Source organism: Papio anubis, chromosome 7 (assembly GCF_008728515.1).
Source record: "Papio anubis isolate 15944 chromosome 7, Panubis1.0, whole genome shotgun sequence".
Classification (NCBI taxonomy): domain Eukaryota; kingdom Metazoa; phylum Chordata; class Mammalia; order Primates; family Cercopithecidae; genus Papio; species Papio anubis.
Genome location: NC_044982.1, coordinates 12,521,209 through 12,543,300, shown reverse-complemented (window position 1 = coordinate 12,543,300; position 22,092 = coordinate 12,521,209). Strand labels below are relative to the sequence as shown.

The following is a 22,092-nucleotide window of genomic DNA, read 5'->3' as shown; positions in this document are numbered from 1 at the left end:
TAATGTTATTGGACACGTGTTCCCTAAGCGCCTATCCTCTGATCTTGTGCAAACTATACTTATGTGACCTTGTTTATGAATTAATGAGGGCCAGCTAATCCTTCAGAAGACTCCAAGTTTAGGTTTGCGCAAAAGCCCTTCAGCCTTTGCAAAAGAGGACCTGTCTTTCTGGGTTGAGCTAACTCCTCTGCTAGTTAAAAGCTTTCTGTGTCTTTAAAAGGGGGAGGTATCCTGTCAAATAGCCCCTAAAGCATAGGCTGAAGGCGCGTGAAGTCCCACCCACTTTCTATGACGTCCTGCATCCCGCCTCCTGATTGCCCGCCTGAGACGTCAATTGCGGGGCGTGTGTCTTCCTGGGACACAGTGGAGGTCTAACCTTTGGTTTGCGGAGCGGTCGGGTGTATTCTCCGCCGCCCCCACGCCCTCGAGGTCCCCGCCACCGAACCAGCGGCGGAGCCCGCCCGCGCCTCCCGCGGCACTCCCGCACCGGATCGCTCCTCGCTGGGGCGGGACCTGGCCTGGCGGCTCCGGTCACTATGGTCAGTGATCGTGGGGGATCGCGAACGGGGAGCGGGCAGGGGGCGCGGTGGGCGGGGTCGCTGTCGGAGCGGGTGCACCCGCGGTACGGGGGTCGGACGCGAGGCTCAGCCCCCAGACCACCCCCGCCGCGTTCCGAACCCCTGAAATACGGAGTCCGGACGGATACTGGGGGCCAGGTCGCGCCCCGCTGTCCCCCGTGGACGTGCAGCTGAGGAGGTCCAGCTCGGCCCCGAGTCCCCGCCCCCAGCGTGTCCGCCCCAGTTGGCCCTGGGCGCCGCCTCGACGGCGCTGGGTGGGCGCCCTCGACGGAAGCAGGGACAGGGAGGCTGCAGCGCTATGGGTCGCCTCCTCTTTGTTAAGTAGCCCCCCAGTCAGCAGTCCACGGCCCCTCCCACCCGAGGGCTCAGCTGTCAAAGACCAACCCACTCCTGGCCCCTGCCCCAACCCCAGGAGGGGATCTAGGAGTTGCACAGGGGACCAGATCGTCTGTCCCTGCGGGCGACTAGTCCTTCTCCATTTTTGGAGTCGAGACCCACGTGGAGAGGTTGCCTCAAGTTGTGAGGCACATGAGTTAGGGGTCGGGGAAAAGAAAATACTCAGGAATCCCTGATGGAGAGTCCTGTCTGCACAGAACGGGGCCCAGAGACCCTTTGAGCCAGGCTAACCCTGGGCTTGGGCAGGTGGGGAAACTGAGGTCAGACAGGGAAGGGCTGGTACTGATAGTGGTGGTCCTGGGACTTGAATCCAGGCCTCTGGACTCTCAGTTCAGTACTCTTTGTGTTACATCAGCTCACCTTCCAGGTTGCCATGGGGTCAGGCATCCTTCAGGGGACTGGGTGGGATGGCTGCCTAAGACCCTTCAACCCTGAGCAGGGGGGAGCCTGTGGAGTGAGGGCTGAGTGGCTTGAGTCGGGGCCACACAGCCCCAGGTTCAAGTCTCACTTCTACCTCCTGGAAAGCAAAGAGGCTTTGGTTGGTCCACTCTCCCCCTCAGCACCGTTTTGCACATCTGTGTAATGGTCTGCTGTGAGAACCATGTGAGATGATTAGCTGGAGCTTTTCCTGTGACAACAGAGTCCTGGAAATGGGTGTGCACAGATGCCTGGTTCTTCAAGCTTAGCCTCCTCTCTTCTATGACTGGGCAGGAAAATGGGTCACCGCAGCAGGATGCTGCCAGGCTGGGGCATGGGTCAAAGCCTGGTCATGGCCTGGCATGATCTGGGTGTGGCATAGGCAGCCAGGGCACTCGAGCTGGGACTGTCCTTGCCAAGCCAGCTTGGGGCGTAGCTGGGGGCCTCTGGGGCATCTGGAAGCACCAGCTTCCTGCTTCCACTTGGTGCCCAAGGGTTTACCTGGTTGAGCTGCTCCTGAAAGGCAGCCCAGGTGTTTCTGCATCACCCACCAGGGAGGGATGGAGCTGGGGTAATGATGGGCTTAGCCACCCGGGAGCTGGAGGCTGGCATGCCCTCTGGCCACCACTCGGCAGCTGAGAGCACAGCAGAGGCGGTAGCCGCTCTTTGTGCCATGCAGTGAGGCCGCTCACTCTGCCCCCTATGTGCCCTAACTCAGGAGACTGGAAGTTAGAGGGCAGGTGGGGTCCAAAGCCCTCACACCTCACCGGGGGCTTGAGTGCCTTGGCAATGGATGAAGTGATTAACCCACTAAAATAGGATGTCTGTCTGGGAATCACAGGGGTGGAGGCAGTGCAGGGTCTGTCTGTTCCCTTCCCTTCACGTGGCATTTATTGAGCACCTACTGCATGTGGGGACCGTACTGGGCCCTATACTGCATGGTGGGTTTTTATGTTGAACCTGCATTGTGTGGATGGTGGTGTGTGTGTGTGACAGAAGGAATATCCTTGGAAAATACAGCATCTTCTTTGCTTTCCTGTTTCTACATCACTGGGCTAAGCTTGAAGAAGGGCCCCCCGTGGAAGACACAAAGCCCCTTGGGAAGGTAGGGGTGAGACAAGGACCAGGCCTCTGGCAGGGACTGCAAATAGCGAGGAGTCTCATGCACTCAAGGTGCATTTCATGTTTGGCGAATGAATGAATCAGACATAAGCAGGAAAACCACAGGGGCCTATTGTGCTTTGTTCTGTTATTTGTCAAACAGGTCCCCAGTGGGCGCCTTTGTCAGGCCTGTGCTGGGCACTGTGACACTAATGAGAAAGACAAGGTGCCCGCCCGCTCTAGGACCTCACTGCCTGCTGGCCAAGACAGTTGGACACAAGCAGTGTCTGAGCTACAGGTCATGGCCTAAGAGGCCTAAGGACTTTGGGAGCACAGTGAGAGGTCAATATGCTCTGAGGGAGTGGGGGTGTTGGAAGGTTCTGCAGAGGAGGTCTTTTGAGCTGGGGGAGGTCTTTTGAGCTGAGTTGAAGGATGTATATGAGTGTTCAAGAAGGATTTGGGAAGGGTACATTCCTTCTGGTGGGTGCAGGGGGAAAGTGGGCTATCAGGCTTTGAAGCATGGTCAAGAATGGGGAAAGGTAAACAGCCGCTGAAGATGCAAGGAGATTGAGGGAGGCAGGGAAATTGAGTCTGGAAAATTCGGTGGGATCAGGATGTTCTGTGCAGGGCCTCACTTGTGCTATGGGGTTTGGGTTTTATTCCACCAATAAGGGGGAAACCATAATATATTTTTGACAAGTGAGAGATGGTTGACTTGGACGATCTCTCTGACAATGAAGTGGACACAGGGTTGGAGGTAGCCAGGCTGGAGTCAGAGCCTGGCTAGTCCCGTGCATGCATCTGTCTATTCATTCATGCAGTGTGTGAGCTTCCCGGGCTGCCATTACAAAGTACCACAAACTGTGGTGTAGAGCAACAGAAATGGATTCTTACAGTGCTGGAGGCTGGAAGCTGAAGATCAAGGTATCAGCAGGGCCATGCTCCCTCTGAAGGCGCTAGGGACGGTTCTGTTCCAGGCCTCCCTCCAAGCTTCTGGTAGCTCCTTGGCTTGTGGTTGCAGAACTCTGATCTTCATGTGGTGTGCTTCCTGTATGCGGGTCTGTGTCCTAATTTCCTCTTTTTATAAGGATACCAGTCATATTGGATTAGAGGCCCACCCTACTCCAGCATGACCTCATCTCAGCTAATTACATCTGCAATGACCCTATTTCCAAATAAGATCCCATTCTAAGGTACCAAGGATTAGGAATTCAACATATGAATTTTGGTGGGGGGACGCAGTTCAACCCATAACACTCAGTATACATTTCTGGAACATGGCTGTGTGCCAGGCACTGAGAATCCAGCATTGACAGGCAGACAAAGTCCCTGTGCTCATGGAATTGGCATTGCAGTGGAGGGAGCCATGCAGCACGCGGGTAAACAGGCGAGCCTATTAGATCATGCCCTGAAGAAATAAAGGTGAGAGGGATGGGGAGGGGCAAGGGAAGGCCTTTCTGAGGAGGTGACTCCACCTGCATCTTGGGAAAGGCAGAGGAAGAATCCAGGTCGAAGGAGCAGCCGCGCAAAGGCCCTGAGGTAAGAATGAGTGTGTCTTGTGAAGAAACACAGAGAGGGCCACATGGGGTCAGATCTGGGAGGTCGTTGTCAGAAGATTGAGTCTTGGCCTAAGTGAGCGGGTCCATTGGAGGGCGTGGAGGAAGGGCATGCCCTTGCTGGCTAAGCAGCTTGTATCGGCTGCTTGTGAAGAATGGGCTGGGATGGGGGCAGGAGTGGAAGCCAGGAGGTCCTTGGGCAGATGTTGGTGCAGCCTCCCTGGGGGGAGATGATGGCAGCTTGGATCAATGGGGAGGTCGAGGAGAGAGGAGTGGAGAAGCACCTCTGGGTCTCAGAAGCACCTCTGGGTCTCAGCGTGAGCTCTGCCTGGATGGAGGGGCATTCTGGGGAGCTGGAGAAGCCTGTGGGGGGTGGGGGGCGAGGTGGGCAGGAGAGCAGTCAGGGACATGCTAATTCAGTAATGTTCTCAGACTTCTGAGTGGCGAGTGGCTGTGGAGTCAGAGCTCTAGGAAGAGGTCAGGACCAGAGAGGAAGATGTGAGGGTCTGTTGGGAGGATGCTGTATGAGTTCAGGCATATTCTAAGAGGGAAGGCCAGGGCCCAGGTCAGGGTCTCTGCAAAGCCAACCAAGAACTGACCCAGGGGGTGAAGCCTCATTGCAGGGTCTTGTCACTTTTCTTAGTGGAGCAGCAGACAAGGGACATGTAGAAGCCTGAGCAATGGCCCCAATGATGTCCACGTCCTAATCCCCACAACCTGTGACTATGTTACCGTGGCGAGAGGGGCTTGGCAGATGGGATTGCATTAAGGATCCTGAGTTATCCAGGTAGGCACAATGACGTAATCACAAGGGTCCTTATGAGAGCAAGGCAGAGTAATGTGGGGGGAGGGGGGCGGGTGCGTAAGCCAGGAAACCTGGGAGCCTCTAGAAACTGAAGAAGAAAACAGATTCTCCCCTAGAGCCCATAGAAGGAACGCAGCTCTGTCGCTATCTTGCTTTAGGCCAGCAACACTCCTTTCGGATTTGTGACCTCCAGCACTGTCAGATCATAAATTTGTGTTGTTTTGAGACACTACATTTGTGCTCATTTGTTACAGCAGCCACGGGAAACTCAGAGCACTTGGCTGCCCCTAAATCCATGGCTTCCAAACATTTGTCATCGCTCACCTCATCAATACAAAACCTCTGAGGCCAGGCGCTCATGCCTGTAATCCCAGCATTTTGGGAGGCCAAGGTGGGAGGATTGCTTGAGCCCAGGAGTTTGAGACCAGCCTGGGCAACACAGTGAGATCCCATCTCAAAACCAAAAAAACAACAACGTTGAGCACTGCATGCATACATATGTCATATATCATACCCCTGAGTACACATCTGAAGGGACATTTCCTCCAGCCCCTGGAGCAGTCCACAGTGCTGGGCCCATGGCTGCGGGCTGCTTGAGGAGTCCTTGGGTTATGTGGGCAGGTTTCAGGTATATACAGAGGCTTGGGAGGGAAAACCAGAGGAAAGTGGGGACTTGTACTTTCCCTAAATTTGGAGGTAGGGCTTGGTCCATGGATTAGGGATGGGGTATCAAGGGCAAGCTCTCCGGCATCATGGTGGGAGTTTATACCCTGGCTCTTTCATCTCAGCCGGTGTTCCAGGGATGTAGGAGGAAGGACCAGCAGACAGATGTAATACCGTCTCCCACCAAAGACTCAAAGCCAGTCTGAACACCAAGCCCACGTCCTAGCGCTTTCTGCTAGTTCCCAGGGTTACTGGGGAAAAGCAGTGATTAAAGAACATCCTTTTCTCGCTTTGAAATATATTCCTCAACGCAAGCTGCTAAATCTGTTTCCAAGCTGCAGTGCTATCTGACTTAATTAATTAGCATCTACTCGCAAACCAGCAATTAAAGGGCTAAAGTCCTTTTAGGTGGCCTAATTAGGTCTGACAGGACATTGTCAAGATGTGGCCTGTCCTTTCTCCATAACATCCTGGAAATTTTCCGCCATGGTTTAAAAAGCAATTACAAATGAGAGCCAGCCAGGTCAAGCCTCATGCCTGATTTATGGGCTAGTAAATCGAGGGTGTGCCTGGGGTTCTCCCAGGAGCTTGAGTCTCTGGTCTTGTCAGGGGTGTGGCCAGGGCCCTGCCAGTGGGGAGTGGCAGGGGACCAACTTGGGCGGAGTTGGATCATTCTGGAGGTGCCAGGTGGGGACTCAAAGGGCCAAAGTGAGAATCCACTTGTCCCTAGGTCCCCTAATAAGCACATCTGGGACCCCTGGGGCCCTGGAGCTAGCCCAAGGTTCCATCACCTGCACCTGCAGATGGAGGTAGCCCACCCGTGAGACATTTGTAAGCAGGGGTAGCTCTTAAATAGTGTGGAGTAAAGGGAAAAAAATCTCCAGAATATCTATAGACTAATATTATGCAAACTTAAAAGGCACACATACTTACAAGTCTGTATTTTTTAAAAGGCAGATGCATTTCATTTATACAAGGTACCTAGATAGTCAAATTCATTAGAGACAGAAGAGTAGAAAGGTGGTCGCCAGAGACTGGGGGCAAGGGGATGGGGAGTTAGTGTTTAATGAGTAGAGATTCATCATAAGTACGTGGAAGAAAAAAATGGGTAGGGGAGTTTCAGTTTGGGAAGATTAAAAGTTCTGGGGATGGATGGTGGCGATGGTTGCACTCTTGTGTGAATGTACTTAATGCCAGTGAACTGTGTACTTAAAAATGGATAAAAATAATAAAGTTTAGGCTATGTATGTTTTACCATAATCATAATAAAAAACAAATATATCTAGAAAGACATGCCATAGAAACTACCTATAGAGGCATGGGGGGATGGAGGAATGGAAATAGGGATCAGGGATGAAGGGGACCAAAACCTGAAAAAATACCTTCCTGAGGCTGGTTTCCACAGCATGTCCTGAGGGTATGGTGAGCTCAGCTCTTAGGAGCTGAGAGGGCTCTGAATCGCTATGTAGTATTTTCTTTTCTTTTCTTTTCTTTTTTTTTTTTTTTTCTGAGATGAAGTCTGTCGCCCAGGCTGGAGTGCAGTGGTCCGGTGGTCACGGTTCACTGCAACCTCTGCTGTCTGGGTTCAAGTGATTTTCCTACCTCAGCCTCCCAAGTAGCTGGGACTACAGGTGCCCACCACCATGCCTGGCTCATTTTTGAATTTTGAGTAGAAACGGGGTTTCGCCATTTTGGCCAGGATGATCTTGAACTCCTGACCTTGTGATCTGCCTGCCCCGACCTCCCAAAGTGCTGGGATTACAGACGTGAGCCACCGCACCCGGCCCTATGTAATATTTTCCCTTAACTTGGCTATTTTAAAGAGCTTAAGTAGATTTGTCAAAAATGCAAAGTTTATGTTAATAGAGCAAGTGGAAACCTAACTTGACTTTCCTGGCATAGGTGCCACCCTCGTTCCTAATCCACCTTTAAATATTCCTCATTTTAACTGGCTTTGTTTGTTTGTTTGTTTGTTTTTTGAAATGGAGTATCGCTCTGTCGCCCAGCCTGGAGTGCAGTGGCATGATCTCGGCTCACTGCAAGCTCCACCTTCTGGGTTCACGCCATTCTCCTGCCTCAGCCTCCCAAGTAGCTGGGACTACAGGCGCCCGCCACCACGCCCGGCTAATTTTTTGTATTTTTAGTAGAGATGGGGTTTCATCGTGTTAGCCAGGATGGTCTCGATCTCCTGACCTTGTGACCTGTCTGCCTTGGCCTCCCAAAGTGCTGGGATTACAGGCGTGAGCCACCGCGCCAGGCCCCCTCATTTTAACTGTTGATGGCAGTTTTCTGCATTGAAGTACTTATCTCTGCATGTTGAAGATTAATTCCTTAAATCCATTCCACTCCTCCGTTGATTACCTTCTCAGACACTGCAGAGGAAATGTAGCAGATTTTGTGTCCTCCTTCCGCCATTTTGGTTTTGGTTTTGGGCAGTCCACACACCAGCAGTATTAAATATAGTTGTTCTACTGTTTGATCTATGATTTAAAAAGACCCAAGCCACCATTTTAAGTCAGCTGTCTATAAAAACAACAAGACTTTTATATAGTATAAACAAATTGTTAGATAAATAATGAGACTTTGGAATGAAGTCAGAGGGTGCATGAGTGCAGAGCAGGTGCGCTTGCTTTTCAGTATTACCTGTTTGTCCTCCTACCATCCATGCAAGGCAGCAGAGAAAGACAGCTTTCATTCTGAAATGTACAGAATCCTATGAATATTTGCTGTATTAGCATGCAGTATGAGTGCCAAATTAATTGTACAACTAGCAATTGTTATTATGCTAGTAATGTCAATCTTTCATGATTTAGAATAAACCAAAACATGTTAACTTTTTATACATTTGCCTTTGAAGTCAATAAATCTGGCTTGGTTTAAGTTAAAGGAAAAAACACAAATGAAAATGGAATGATTTAAAACTCTGAGTCAGAGGCCTGCCCAATCTGGAGAAGAGAGACTAGCAAAATAGAAAGGAGTTCAAGGTATGCTAGAGGCTGTCTTTCTCCTTGACGCGATTAGAAGGCTTGAAGGAAGTGGAAAGGCAAATCACTTTCCTTCCATTTATCACGGATGTATTTTACTGCCGTGTTTGGATATTGCCTGTAAATCGTGTCCTGTTTCACCTGTGATGAGCATCTCTTGAGCTTGAAAACGCTGTTGTGGACACTGAGCCCCCAGGATCAGAAGCTGGATGGAGAACTTTCCTGGGGGAGGCCTCAGGGGCAGGAGGTCGGGACCTGGCCTGTTGATAAGAAGGCCCTGGGCTGCCCGGCGTGGAATGTCCCTTTGTGTTTAGCAGCCTTGCTCAAGACCTCTGCGTTCTGCCTACCTAGCAGTTTGGCATGGTAGAATTTCCATGGGCTTCAGAGTCAGATAGATCTGCCTAAAATTGCTTCTTAGCACAGGGCACCTGACCTTGTCAGTAGAATGGGCATAATACCCATCTCAGGAGGTAGTTGTGAGGATTCAGTGAGATAATGGGGACATGTCAGCCTCTCTCCCCGAGCCTAGCACATAGTATGTGCATAATAATGGCACCTGTTATCACCTCATACCTCTTGGGCCTAGGGTAGCAGATCGCCAGATCATCTTCCATGTGTTGACTTTCAGCCTCACACTCGCAGGGTGGCTGCTGTAGACATTGCACCTGCACTAACGGCGGGAAGAAGTAAAACACTCCCATCTCTGTTCCTTTTATCCAAAACCAAAAGCGTCCCCAGCAGACTTTTCATGGGTCCAGCTGGCCAACCCCAGCTACCTGACTGCCCATAGCTGCAAGGGAGGCTAGGAAAATGGGAAAGAGGTAGGATTGTTGTGACTTACCCAGTCATTTTTTATTGTGTTGTGGGATTCCATTAGTGGGGAGGAAATGGGTCACGGCTGATGAGACAGAAGCCCTCGGCACCTGCCCCCAAGTGTTACCTGATTCCTCCTGATGGTTTTCCTGTTGCTTTGCCAGCCCGCACTATGATGTCAGGGCAGAAGGAAGGAAGGCGTCTGGGGCTGGATTAATTTAGCAAAGAAGGGTGGGTACAGCATGGAAGCTTCTAGAAGCAAAATCCAGAATCCCTTCTTCCAACCCCCCAAGTGTTTGCATGCCCTGTTTCCACTTTTGGAAGCATTCTTCATCCAGTTCTTTTTTTTTTTTTTTTTAAGACAGAGTCTTGTTCTGTTGCCCCGGAGTGCAGTGGTGCGATCTTGCCTCAGTGCAACCTCTGCCTCCCAGGTTTCAGAAATTCTCTACCTCAGCCTCCTGAATAGCTGGGATTACAGGCACGTGCCACCATGCTCGGCTAATTTTTTTTTTTGTATTTTTAGTAGACACGAGGTTTCGCCATCTTAGCCAGGCTGGTCTTGAACTCCTGATCTCGTGACCCACCCACCTCGGCCTCCCAAAGTGCTGGGATTACAGGCGTGAGCCACCGCGCCCGGCCCATCCAGTTCTTTAGGACAATGGATTCATCCTCTATTTTTAAGCTTTCTTCTGGGAAGTTGCCCTGAATCCCATGTTTGGGGAAGATCATGTTTGGTGCCACCAGAAAGGGAGAAACGGAATAAAGTGTAAGTTCAAGGGAGAGCCCAGGACCGACTCAGATGAGGTGAGGAGATCAGGGAGGCTTCATGGAGGAGGTAGCTTTTATTCATTTGTTTGAAAAATATCTCACCCCCTGCTCTGTGCCAGGCCCTTGGTGAATGGAAGATGGCCGACAGTATGACAAGCTGTCATCCAGGCCCCCTAAAGACACCCCTGCCCAGTCCCAGCTTCGCCCCTGACCTGATACTGGATGCAGGGTCAGGGCCAGATGGAAGTTTGCAGTCTGTCCCATGTGGAGGCAGGAGCAACAAAAGTCATTGAGGCCTCATTATCTAATCTCATGGTCCAGCTTTCTGCTTTGTGTGCTGAGCTTTGGAAAAAGCTAATCATCCAAAATCCAGATATATTTCTTCAGGTGAAGAAAGGGGTTTGTAGCATCAGAGGGCTCCTCTCTGAGCAGGATGGTATTGGGTTGAGATCATTATCTAGTCAGCGATGAGGCTGACAGGCTACCAGGGAAGGCCACTGTGGCCGATGTGACATGAAAAAGGCCAGTTACAACTGCATGTCAACAATGATGGTGATAAATGGATGGAAAACTAGATTTCTATTTACAAAAATCCCAATTAACAGTGACCATCCACAGTACTCTATTGCATAAAAATGGTCTCCTCTGGTTGTGTGCAGCAGCCAGCCTCACTTGTTTTAAGCTATAAACTGTAAGTGGCTTTAACACCATTTCTCTCACAGTATGTTCATGCTGCAATCAAAGCGGCTTTGGGTGGGTTGGAGGCTAGAGATGCAGCTCTCGCTTGTTTGAGCCCTGCTGACAAGATAGCACAAGGCGGAGACCAGGCCCACGGGGAGCTGGCTGCTAGAACGAGGTGTCTCCTGCAGTTTCCTTCACCCCGAAGCTTCCTTTTGCAGTTGCCTCCTCCCGGCCCGCCAATTTCTTCGCAGGCCTGGAGAGACCCTGCCTGTAGGAGGCTTGTCTTTCTGAGTTGGAATTGACCTAGACCTAGAGCTGGGTTGTAGTATAAACTTTCTCCGCTAGGTGGTGCATGAAGATGCCCTCCCGCCCTGTGCTCCCTGAGCTCAATCTCTTGACACCTTCCCTGGCATCTCCGTGTACCAGTGCCACACAGTGCGGCCTCTTCTGGTGACCTTATCACCCCCTATCTTGATTGTTTTTCTCTGTAGACTGTGAGCCTTGTGGGTGGGGGAGTGCTAGACGTTCCTCCTTCTGTATTTCCAGCATGTGACACAGTGCTGGGCATGTGGATGTTCAGGAATTGTTGGATGAATCAAAGAATGAATGAATGAATGCATGAATGAGAGAGGAGGGACGGAAGGAGACAAAGGGCCTTATCCTCAAGCATGAAGGCTCATTAGGTTCGAGGTACACATTCTGTGAAATGAATCAGGCTTCAATAACAAGATGAGTTTCCTTATAACCAGGGCTATCTCTTCACGATGGCCCTGACTCTGACGATCCCTGTCCTAGAAATGTGGCTATCCCAACAGGCGTCTAGGATGTTGGTAACATACTCCCAGCATGAGAAGGTAGGAAGGTCCCATTCATTGTTGTCTGTAATTGGCAGTTCAGAGGCCACCAGCTCGCGGAGTCCCATCCGTTGCTTTTGAAATTGTCACAGCATTTCTTCCTTCCCTATCTTCCAGAGTGAAACATCTTTCAACCTAATATCAGAAAAATGTGACATTCTATCCATTCTTCGGGACCATCCTGAAAACAGGATTTACCGGAGGAAAATCGAGGTGAGGCAGAGGGCAGGGAGAAAAGCATCCTAAAATAAACAGGCTGGAGTTGGGAGTGTAAAGGTGATGCCTCTTTGAAGGCCAATAGTTTGGGCCAGGTTCCTGGGCAAATGAAAGGATTCCTAGGATATTTCGATGTTGGACATTTGCCTTAGCAATACATCCTTTCATTCCAAAAAAAAAAAGGATTTTTTGTTTAAAAGTTTAGCACTATCCTAATGTTTTATTTACTCACTGAGACTTCACTACAACTCTGTGAGGTAAGTACTTTTATTACGCCCATTTTACAGCTGAGGAAACTGAGGCACAGAAATTAAATTGTGGCCATTTAGCTCATGAGTGGCCAAGCTGGGATTTAAATCCAGGCAGCCGAGTCTCAAGCCACATTCATAACTGCTGTGCCGGGAGACCTCTTGGAGGGAAAGTGTACTCCAGTGAGGCTAAAGGGATTTGTGGGAAGGCTGCAGGGATCGCTTACAGAGCGGTCACCCGTGGGTGGCCGGAGGAGCTGGGTACCCACTCTGTCCCTCTGGCAGCAGGCCCCGGCTGCTCTCTGTACTCTGCAGGACTTCCTCTCGCTGCAGGACAGGCTTGCTCTGGCACTGGCCCCACAGGCCCTTCCCTTTGAGTTCCTCTCAGACACGCAGCACCGTTGCTGGACCCCGTTACTTATCCTCAGAGACTCTGATGGGTCCAGCTTGGGTCAGATGTCCATCAGCAGCCAGGGGTAGTGGTGTGGGCATCATGTGATCAGAACGCCGCTGCAGGGGCACTTCCAGGACAGGCGCTGGGCTCTGCAGCCCGCTGACTTTCGTGTCCCCCGAAGCCCTCCTGGGAGAAGAGCCAGCGGCTCCAGAGAGTCCCTGTCTCCCCACTGCCAGCTGGCCTCAGGTGGGCCCAAGTCAGCTCTGAGCCTTCTCATGGCTATGGGGGGAACACAAACTCCCAGACCCCTTGAAAACCATCCTCTGCTGTCAAAATGCTGCTTATAGTCCCATGAGGCAGGAAAGGGGATTCCAGGCCAGTTCAGAGGGACACCTACTTATTGCTAGGAGTGGAGCTGGAGCCTACCCCTCCCTCCCCTGCTCACACATGCAACCCCCCAACCCCTACTTCTGCCGGCTCCCGATTCTCTGTGCTGCTCCCCCAGGAAGGCTTCCCCAACTTCCAAAAGCCAGTGCAATGCCACTGCCCTGTGGCACCCAGCCGTGCACTCCTTCTGTCCTCACAGTGCCACTGTCTAACTATCCATCTTCCCTCCCGGACTGTAGGCTGCCGGGGGGCAGGGACGGACACACAGGACAATGCAGTGTATTTTTATATCAGGGGGATGTACGAGGGTGGGAGGCTGAGGGGATAGCAGCCTGAAGGGAGGGAGCAGGTGTTTCCTGGGAGAGATGGGGGGCACCTGGCTAGTCCCAGCACCTAAACCACACAGAGCTGTTATTGGTGCAAATGCCCACATTTCTTTCTGTCCCCTTCAGGAACTCAGCAAAAGGTTCACCGCCATCCGCAAGACCAAAGGGGATGGGAACTGCTTCTACAGGGCCTTGGGCTATTCCTACCTGGAGTCCTTGCTGGGGAAGAGCAGGGAGATCTTCAAGTGAGTGCCGGGGCCCCTTGGGCTCTCAAGGCTATGTTCTCTGTGCTAGGTCAGCCCCAAGTCTCTCGGAGGTTTTTGTTACACTCGGGCTGGTTAACCCAGAGAGTGAGCTGAAGGGCTGCCTGGCAGAGGCGTTTGATGTTGGGGGAGCCCAGCTGTCTGCTGTGGTGGAGTTGGAGGCAGCCAAGGGGTGGAGGATGGAATCTGTGGCCTCCCAGATGCTTTCCAGCCTCTGCTTCCACCACAGGCCTGGGTCAGCCCAGGTAAGTCGCGTGGAGCAGGTGCTTCGTGACGCAATCTGAAAAAAGAAAACACAAACAAAAAGAAGCTTTGCCCCGGTGTTCGGCATAATTCCTGTTGACCTTGGTTTGGAGTGTGTGTGACCCAGGCATTCAGCTGTCTGGGCCTGGCCCTGAGGTCATGCTGGAGAAGGTCTGTGTCCAGAGCTGCCCCTATCATCTCGGCTAGTTCAGGGTTTCTCATACCTGAACATTTGTACAAGGCCCCTGATTCTCTAGTCCATAGCAAGATACAAAAAGCAAAGACAAACAAACCCCTGAGACCTGGCTAGGATGCAAATTCCTGTTCAGGGGGAGCAGGGCAGAGCCGGGACTGCTTTCGTCACTGCCTCCCAGGAGATGCTGATGCCGCTGGGCCTCAGACCATGCTTTGAGGAGCAAGGAGCTAAGAGACCCACCTGGCTCTTAACCTTTGGGGGTCTCAGAGCCCTTAGAGGCTTTGGTGAGGGCCATGGGCCCTCCTCATCTGAGACCCGCACCCAAATGCCCTCTGGAAACAGTACGGGGGGCAGTGGGTCACAGAGCACTTCTTTGGCTAAGGCAGGTTTCTCACCAGCGGCATGACTGATGTTGTGGGCTAGATCATGCTCATGGTGGGGACTGTCCTATTGTAGGCTTATTAGCAGCATCCCTGGCCCCCACCCATGAGATACTAGTAGTAACCCCTTCCCCAAGTCATGACAATCAAAACTGCCTCCAGACACTGCCAAGAATCTCCTTTCGGCGGAAAAAAAGTTGACCCTATCTGGTTGAGAACTACTAGGTTAAGGCCATCATCGCCTGTTCAAAATATAGATGATCTCAAAGAGGGTAGAAGTTGAGTCATCTATTCCTTGGCTGAACCGTTCAGATTGTTTCCCCAGTGACAGACTGGCAGAGCCCCTTATGATGAAGAGTCAGCTATCTCAAGCCATTCCCCTCCCCAACTTTCTCAGAGCCCTGTGGGAACCAGCGCAGCACAGTGCAGGGATTATGACCCCAACGTCATTTCCCTATGACCCATGTGCCCTGGAGTTGTGCCACGCAGCAGCCCTGGGCTCTGAGGTCAGACCTCACTCTCTTGCTTACTTGCTGTGCCACCTTGGGCAAGTGACCTGACCTCTCTGGTCCTCAGTTTTCATGCCTGTGGAAGGTGGACATTATAACACACTTCAGGATGCTACTGTGAGGACTCAGTGGGTGATGCTGGTCAAGCCCAATGCCTGCATCTCTCTCTGCACCAGCCCACGTGCTCTGTTCACCTTTCCTCTGTCCTGTCTCCACGGGTGCCATGCTCAGACCCTGCTCTAGGCTGTGGGGATACTGCAGTGAACAAGAGAGACAAAGATCCCTGCCTTGTGGGGCTTGCGTCCTAATGGGAGAAGATGGACAGTACATGAGTATCATGTTTGAGGTGTCAGATGGTGATAAGTATTGTGGGAAAAATCAAGCAGGAAGGAGGCCGAGGAGTGCAAGGTCTGGCGTTGTCTGTTTCTAGTAGGGTTGGAGAGGTAAGGGCGGCAGGGCACATAGCACCTCAGGCCTTTCTAAGGACCTTGGCGTTCAGCCTGAAGGACGCGGGAGCCACCGAAGGATTGTGCAGCACGGGGACCTGCCCTGCTGGCTGCTGTGTACAGGACAGATGGGGGCGGAGACACGGCCAGGGAGATGTGGTTGGCGAGAGATCCAGAGAGGAGATGGCCGTGGCGTGAGCAGGTGGATGCAGTGGGCATGGCAAGAAGTGGGCAGGTCTAGACACCTGTGGAGGTGGCAAAGACAGGATTCGTGCCTGACTCACATGTTGGACATGGCAGAGTCAAGGATGGTTCCCAGATATTTGACCTGAGAGTTAGCAGGATGGAGAAGCCGTTTGCTGCGAGAGAGGGCTGAGGAAGATCAGGAGCTGTGTTTTGCGATGCTGTCTGAAATGTCCAAGAGTCATAGAGTGGGGGTGTCTGGTGGGCACTGGAGGTATGAGGCTGGTATTCAGCAGGCAAGCCGGGGCACACAGGTGGTAAGTCAAACCACAAGGCTGCATGAGACCACCAGCATTTTCTCTTTCTTTTTTAAAACATTTTCTTTCTCTCTTTATTTTTTCTTAAGAGATGGGTCTTGCTATGTTGCCTAGGCTGGCCTCGAACTCTTGGGCTCAGGCGGTCCTCCCTCCTCAGCCTGCATCTTACACAAAAACCGAGACCATGTCACTCACAGGCTTGAAATATGCTCCTGACCTCTAGGAGCAGTGGAAACCCCTGACACCAAGGCCCTCCACACCAGGCCCCTGCGCCTCCTACCCCATTGCCTGCCCACCCTGAGGTCTAGGCACAAGGACCCATTTATCCCACACATACCAGAGCTTGCAGGCATGACATGCCGCCTGACGCTGTCTTGGCCTAGGTAGCCCTGCCCCTGACCTGGCTGTGGGTTCTTCGGGCCCCAGGCAGGTTGCTTCACTCACTCCTCTGTAGCTCCTTTCCCCAGCTGAACAGTGACCATAGCCCTGTCATGGACATTAAGTGATTGGCTCGTGAGTACTTGGAACACTGACTGGGGTGTTCTGTGCTAGCTCTGATTGTCTGCGTCATGCATCCTCCACAACCTGCTGTCTCCCTGTGTGCAGTGAGCCCAGAGCCACCCAGGCAGACACTTGTTCTCTGCTCAGTGCTGCTGCAGGGCTGGAGCAAGCATGTTGCAGCAGTATGCTTGTTCCAGCCCTGGATCTTGCATACTTGCTCTAGAAGTATGCAAAGTACTTCCGTGTGCCGGAGGCTTGGAGAACACGCGCTTCCTTCGAGGGCAGCCACTGTTACTACCCCATCTTACAGATGAGCAAACAGAGCCTCATAGAGGTCAAATGACTTGCCAGAGGTCCCACACAGGCTTGTGTGCAGCCCCAGCTGTCTGAACTTGCCCCCCTGCCGAGCCCCAGTGCCATCCCTCCCCACATCCCTGGCTTGCCTCTCGGGGGTGCATGTCCTGGCCTGGGGGCTTGCCCCCTTCTAACAGGGCCTGCGACGGCGTGCTGCTTATCTCCATGTCCCCAGTGCCTGGCACAGAGGGGCCCACAAGTCATTGGCAAGGAATGAATGTGGAATGAGGCAGAGGTTTGGGGGTGGGAGTAGGGGCAGGAGAGCTGGGAGCAGAGCAGTGCACTTCATGGCCATGCAGGGACAGAGTGGCCCGAAGAGGGTGCAGGCCCTTGGAGCGGCCCTGGAGGACTGCAGCTGCTTCCTGGAGCTGCTCCTAGTACTCTGGCCATGGGCCACCTAGGCCACAGCTGAAGACAGAACGGGGGTGCTGATGAGGGTGGCTCCTGAGCGAGAGGCATTAGTCAGCACTGACCATCAGATCCTTGCCCTGGCCCGGAGGGGAAACCTAGGTAGCAGGTACCACCGCAGTGGAGGCCTCATCCTCCCGGGCAGCCCTCCGTTCGCCCTCAGCACCCCTGCAGTCAAGGCGTCATCACCATCCACACTTGTGCCACAGGGGAGCCTATGGCCAAAAGCCACAGGGAGACTTGACAGGGCTGGAGGGGACTGCGGCTAGAAGTCAGCACAGGATCCATCCCTCCCATCCAGGCACCTCACTCCGCAATCAGGACAATCTAGTCCTGGCCCAGGCAGGACTCTTAGATATGCCAGGACCAGCCAGGGGCAAGCGGCGTCTAGGCAAACACTCCTACTTCTGAGTTAGGAGACTGGCTTCCCGTCCACACCCACCACCTTCTCCCTCCTCGCCGCCCCCTGTCCTCCTACAAGGCACTAGGCTTTTCCGGAGCGCAGCAACTTCTGAGGTGGCCCAGGCCTCTGTATTCCCTTGTGAAACCTGCTGCCTCCTGGGTCCTGTGAGAGCCTCGTCTCTGTTCCTAGGGAAAGTAAGGGGCTGGAGAATTAGGTGTGGCCTTAGTGTTCTGCGCCTGCCAGCTAGTCACCCAGGGCCGCTCACCTGGTCCTTGTGGGAGGCAGCCCTTCCTCCATACCTCATTGCTGCCACTAAACTTGGAGTGTCCTGGAGCCAGGGCCAGGCCCAGGCCCAGGCTTGGGTTTCTTGCCATGCTCCCTGAGGGTACCAGGACAGGTCCCAGAAAGGGGCTGTGCCATGAGGGGGCCTGCAGTGGGTGCAGAGAGGAACAACCCAGCATGCACAGAGCAAGGGCCTGTGGAGCATGTCCCCAAGGGTGACTTGGTGCTGGCAGATGCTTAACAGCCGGCTTTGGGCGTGCGGGAGGCCTGGTGTGTGTTGTCAGTCGATTGCTGTGGTGTCAGTATTCAATATTACCATGATTGAGTCAAGCTGCCTTCATGAGGTCACTGAGTAGGGAGTTGGAAAAGATGCAAAATCACACACGTCCTTGTCATATCGTCTTTTCACCAGGCACACACACACAATGCAGCTCAGTCACCAGGGCCCGGGGACTAGAGATGAGGTTGGTGGGCGCAGTGGGTTGAGAGGGGGATGCACAGTTGACAATCACAGCACACTCGCTGTGTTTCCCTGTAAACACTCAGTCTACCCCCCTGTAGGTTCAAAGAACGCGTACTGCAGACCCCAAATGACCTTCTGGCTGCTGGCTTTGAGGAGCACAAGTTCAGAAACTTCTTCAATGCTGTGAGTTCACCTAGTCCCTCCTTCCACACTGGCAGAGCAGACAGGAGCGGGCACTGGTTGGAGCCCCGCACAGCCCACAGCTCTGCTTCTCCGGGCTGGGGAAGGACAGAGGGTTGCTTCCTGCTTGTGGGGGTGTGTGGGCACAGGGAGCCCAGGGCCCTGCCCTCCCTTTGGGAGGAGGCACGTCCTCCACCCTATTCCATCTCCACCTTGTGCCTCCCTATCCAATTAGTGAAGGGGCGGGATCGAGGACTCTGATGCTTGCCACTCTGAGTGTGCATGTGAGAATGCAAACCCAGGTAGTCATGGCAGGAAGACCCAACTGCCGCTCCCTAGACGTGCCTCTGGCCTAGTGTACAAACTACAAAGTCTTGCTAACCCTGGGTTACTTAGCTTAGGCAGAATCTCAGACTGATTTTCTACTTCAACCTGAGAATCTACAAATGAAAATGCACGTGAGGGCTTCACGCAAAGGGAGGGAGCGGAGGGAGAATGCAGAGGGAGGGCTGGGGCTTGCTTGGCCTCCCTAGCTGAGGGCCGGGCGGCGCAGTTTTACAGTGTGGTGGAACTGGTAGAGAAAGACGGCTCAGTGTCCAGCCTGCTGAAGGTGTTCAACGACCAGAGTGCCTCAGACCACATCGTGCAGTTCCTGCGCCTGCTCACATCGGCCTTCATCAGAAACCGAGCAGACTTCTTCCGGCACTTCATTGATGAGGAGATGGACATCAAAGACTTCTGCACTCATGTAGGTGTTGGGGTCTCAGCCCCAGCCCCGGGTTCTGCTCCTGTGGCCCTCTCCCAGACTTCAGCACCCATCTCTAGCCACGGGACTTGGGTGTCACGACTGCCCTTGCAATTCAAACAGAGCTAGGTCAGCAAGCTGCAGACAGGTCTCACCTGAGCTGCCTGAGCTGTGTGGCCTGAAGCAAGGCACTTCCCTCCCTGGAGATTTCCCATCTGAAAAATAAGGGATTTGGACTGGCCTGTTTACAAAACCGCAGAGTCACAGTCCAAGAGTTACATTTGCTTTACGTGTTTATGATGCGTGGTATTTACCCGAAAGAATTGCCAATATTTGAAAATTAGGCACTTTTCATAGGAATATTTGGATTTCTGTTGGAAAATCAGAAGATCCAGCCCCCAGGCCCTTGCTCGTGCAGGACAGTATCAGCAGGCACTAAGCAGCAGCTGCCCTCTCGATGTGGGACACACGCCTGCTTGCCACCGCCTCTGCCTCTTCCATCGTCTCTGCAGCATCTGGACTGGTACCCTCACTCACCAGCCTGGCCTCTGCAAACACTTAAGCTTGAAAGGCACCCCTGGATGTCAGGGTGCCTTTTATCTCTAAGATTCTTTGATGCCCAACCTGAAAAATTTCTGCCCCCTTTCCAGATCCGTCTAAAGTAGTAGCCTGCTCTCAGGTATAACAACAAGGTCTAGAATGGAAAAGATCCAGGTTCGATTCTTGCCATTGTAGCGATTTCCAGCTGTGCTGCCTCTCAGTGAGGCTGTTTCCTGTGTGACATGAGAATGTCCATACCCAACTCATGGGAAGTTGTGAAGATGATGTCCCAGCACAGAGGCTGTGACCATGACCCTGAGAGCCAGAGTTGAACTCACTTATCCTCTGCCAGGCCTCCCTCCTAAGCTGGTTTCTTTTCATTTTGGCTCCCTGCAGGAAGTGGAGCCCATGGCCACGGAGTGTGACCACATCCAGATCACGGCATTGTCCCAGGCCCTGAGCATCGCCCTGCAGGTGGAGTACGTGGACGAGATGGATACCGCCCTGAACCACCACGTGTTCCCTGAGGCCGCCACCCCTTCCGTTTACCTGCTCTATAAAACATCCCACTACAACATCCTTTATGCAGCCGATAAACATTGATTAATTTTAGGCCATGCAGTGGAACCTGTCACCTAATGGGACTGCATTCTGAATGGAACATTCCGGCTCTTCAATTTTTTAAGCAATTTAGACTGTAGCAAGAAAATGTGCAGCCTTTTGGGCAAAGCCCCTGGAACGAGGCCTACCCATTATGGACTGTGGTAACTTGGTGGTATTTTTAGTATTTATTTTAATGGAGGATCAAATGCTTTCTAACTGGGCCCCTGACAGTTCCCTGTGAGGCCTGGGTGGGTTACCTGCCTTCTCTGGAATTGTTTCTTCAACTGGAGGAGGGTCCTGCCTATGTTGACATTGCATCGTAGAAAAATGGGGCCTCTGGTTTCTCTTTACCAGGGGCAGTGCCTCTCTGCGGGGGAGGAAAAGCTCAAGGTTAGCTGTCTTAATGCAAGTGACTTACCAGGCCTACAGAGTCCAGTCCAGTCATTTGTTGGACTGGGCTCTGGCAGATGGCCTGTTGAGGTCAATTTGAATGTGAGGGCTGCGGTGTGGTTTCAAACATTCATGATGGATGTATTTTCCTACCCCTAACTTAATGAGAAAAAAAAGACTTTCTTTTTTTGCCAAAGTCCAGAAAAGGGCCTTTAGCCTTTAGCAGGAGCTTAAATTGTTGGGGCCCCTCTACCTCTCTCAGGGCCAGAACTGCCTGATTTTTGGTGGACGAGCCTTTCAGGGTTCTGCTGTCAGCCCCACCTGGACAGAGGCTTACAAGACTAGGGTCTGGGGCAGAATCTGTGTATTTCTGTCTGGGACCAGGAAGCTGCAGCTGTCCCATCATCCCCAGCAAATCCTAGAAGTGGAGTCTGGGTACTTCATGGAGAGAGGTGTCGGCACGCACAGCCGTGGACCCAGCTGAGCAGAGCAGATGCTTTGCAAGCTGCCCCTGGCTGCTTTCTCCCTTTCCCGCTTCTGCTCTATGGACTGGTCAGAGGGTAGGTGGGAAAGAACAGACAAGCCATGTAAGTTGGCAGTGGGGAGATTTCCACTGTGGAAATTGCCTGGGAATTCTGGCCAGCAGTGTCCTCATTCGGCCACCTGGCTATGCTCCTTAAATAAGCCCCTCACCTTGCTGCCTCAGGACCTTCAAGATTCCATCCGTGGGCTGGCCGGCGCGACGGCACCAGTGGGGCCCCACACCCTGGCTGGGCGGAGGTGCTGCTAGCAACCTCTCTTTCTCTGTAGGAGGAAATGGAAAATGCAGGGTGTGGAATTGCCCTTTGGGGTCCTTCCTTAATTGAAGGCCACCTTCTCACAGGTTTCATTCTGCAGGGATTTATTGGAATCTATTGGTGCTGCTGCGTGAGTCTGCTGACAACCTGACTACACAAGGACTGGGTAGCAGACTCCTCAGAGTCCTCTTGACACAAATGTCCGATTTGTGTCACTCTTCTGCCTTCGTGAAAAGCCAATAGCACTCTTAGATGTCAGGGGATTTTCGTTCCAAGCAGGGCCCCTGGTTTCCATGCTGCCCTCAGTTGGAGTTTGGATCCAAAGGCTCTGGCTAAGTCAGTATGTCACTTTTTCACAGGAATGTAAATTTGACCATCACCTCTGAATTTGTTCAGTACCCCACCATGGTCTATGAGAAGTACACTGGAAGCGTGGGGGGAACACATGACATGATTTGTAAATAGCATCATCTTTGCCGGACAAGTCTCCAGAGGATCCCTGTTTCCCAACTGAAAGGTGTGAACGGACACACACATGGCCTGGATGACACCTTGGCTGTTCTGAGGGGCTGTCAGGTGGGCTCTGGGCCTTCCAGCTAGGCTCTCAAGCACAGCAGAAGCCTCACTGGCTGCTATGTCTCTGTATCTGTGGCTTGTGTGGTAACCTCAGAAGCAGAGCTGTTTGGCAGACTGGCTGGAGAA

At 52.6% G+C, this 22,092-nt stretch overlaps 1 protein-coding gene across 1 annotated transcript; it reads left to right on the top strand.

The window, feature by feature from the left end:
- Positions 1–332: 332 nt before the first annotated feature.
- Positions 333–20,789, top strand: OTUB2 (OTU deubiquitinase, ubiquitin aldehyde binding 2). The gene is made up of 6 exons (XM_003902206.4): positions 333–539; positions 11,734–11,829; positions 13,314–13,432; positions 18,234–18,318; positions 18,869–19,063; positions 19,997–20,789. The coding sequence occupies exons 1-6, from the start codon at positions 537–539 to the stop codon at positions 20,201–20,203; spliced, it is 705 nt and encodes a 234-aa protein (XP_003902255.1). The 5' UTR covers positions 333–536; the 3' UTR covers positions 20,204–20,789.
- Positions 20,790–22,092: the final 1,303 nt, after the last annotated feature.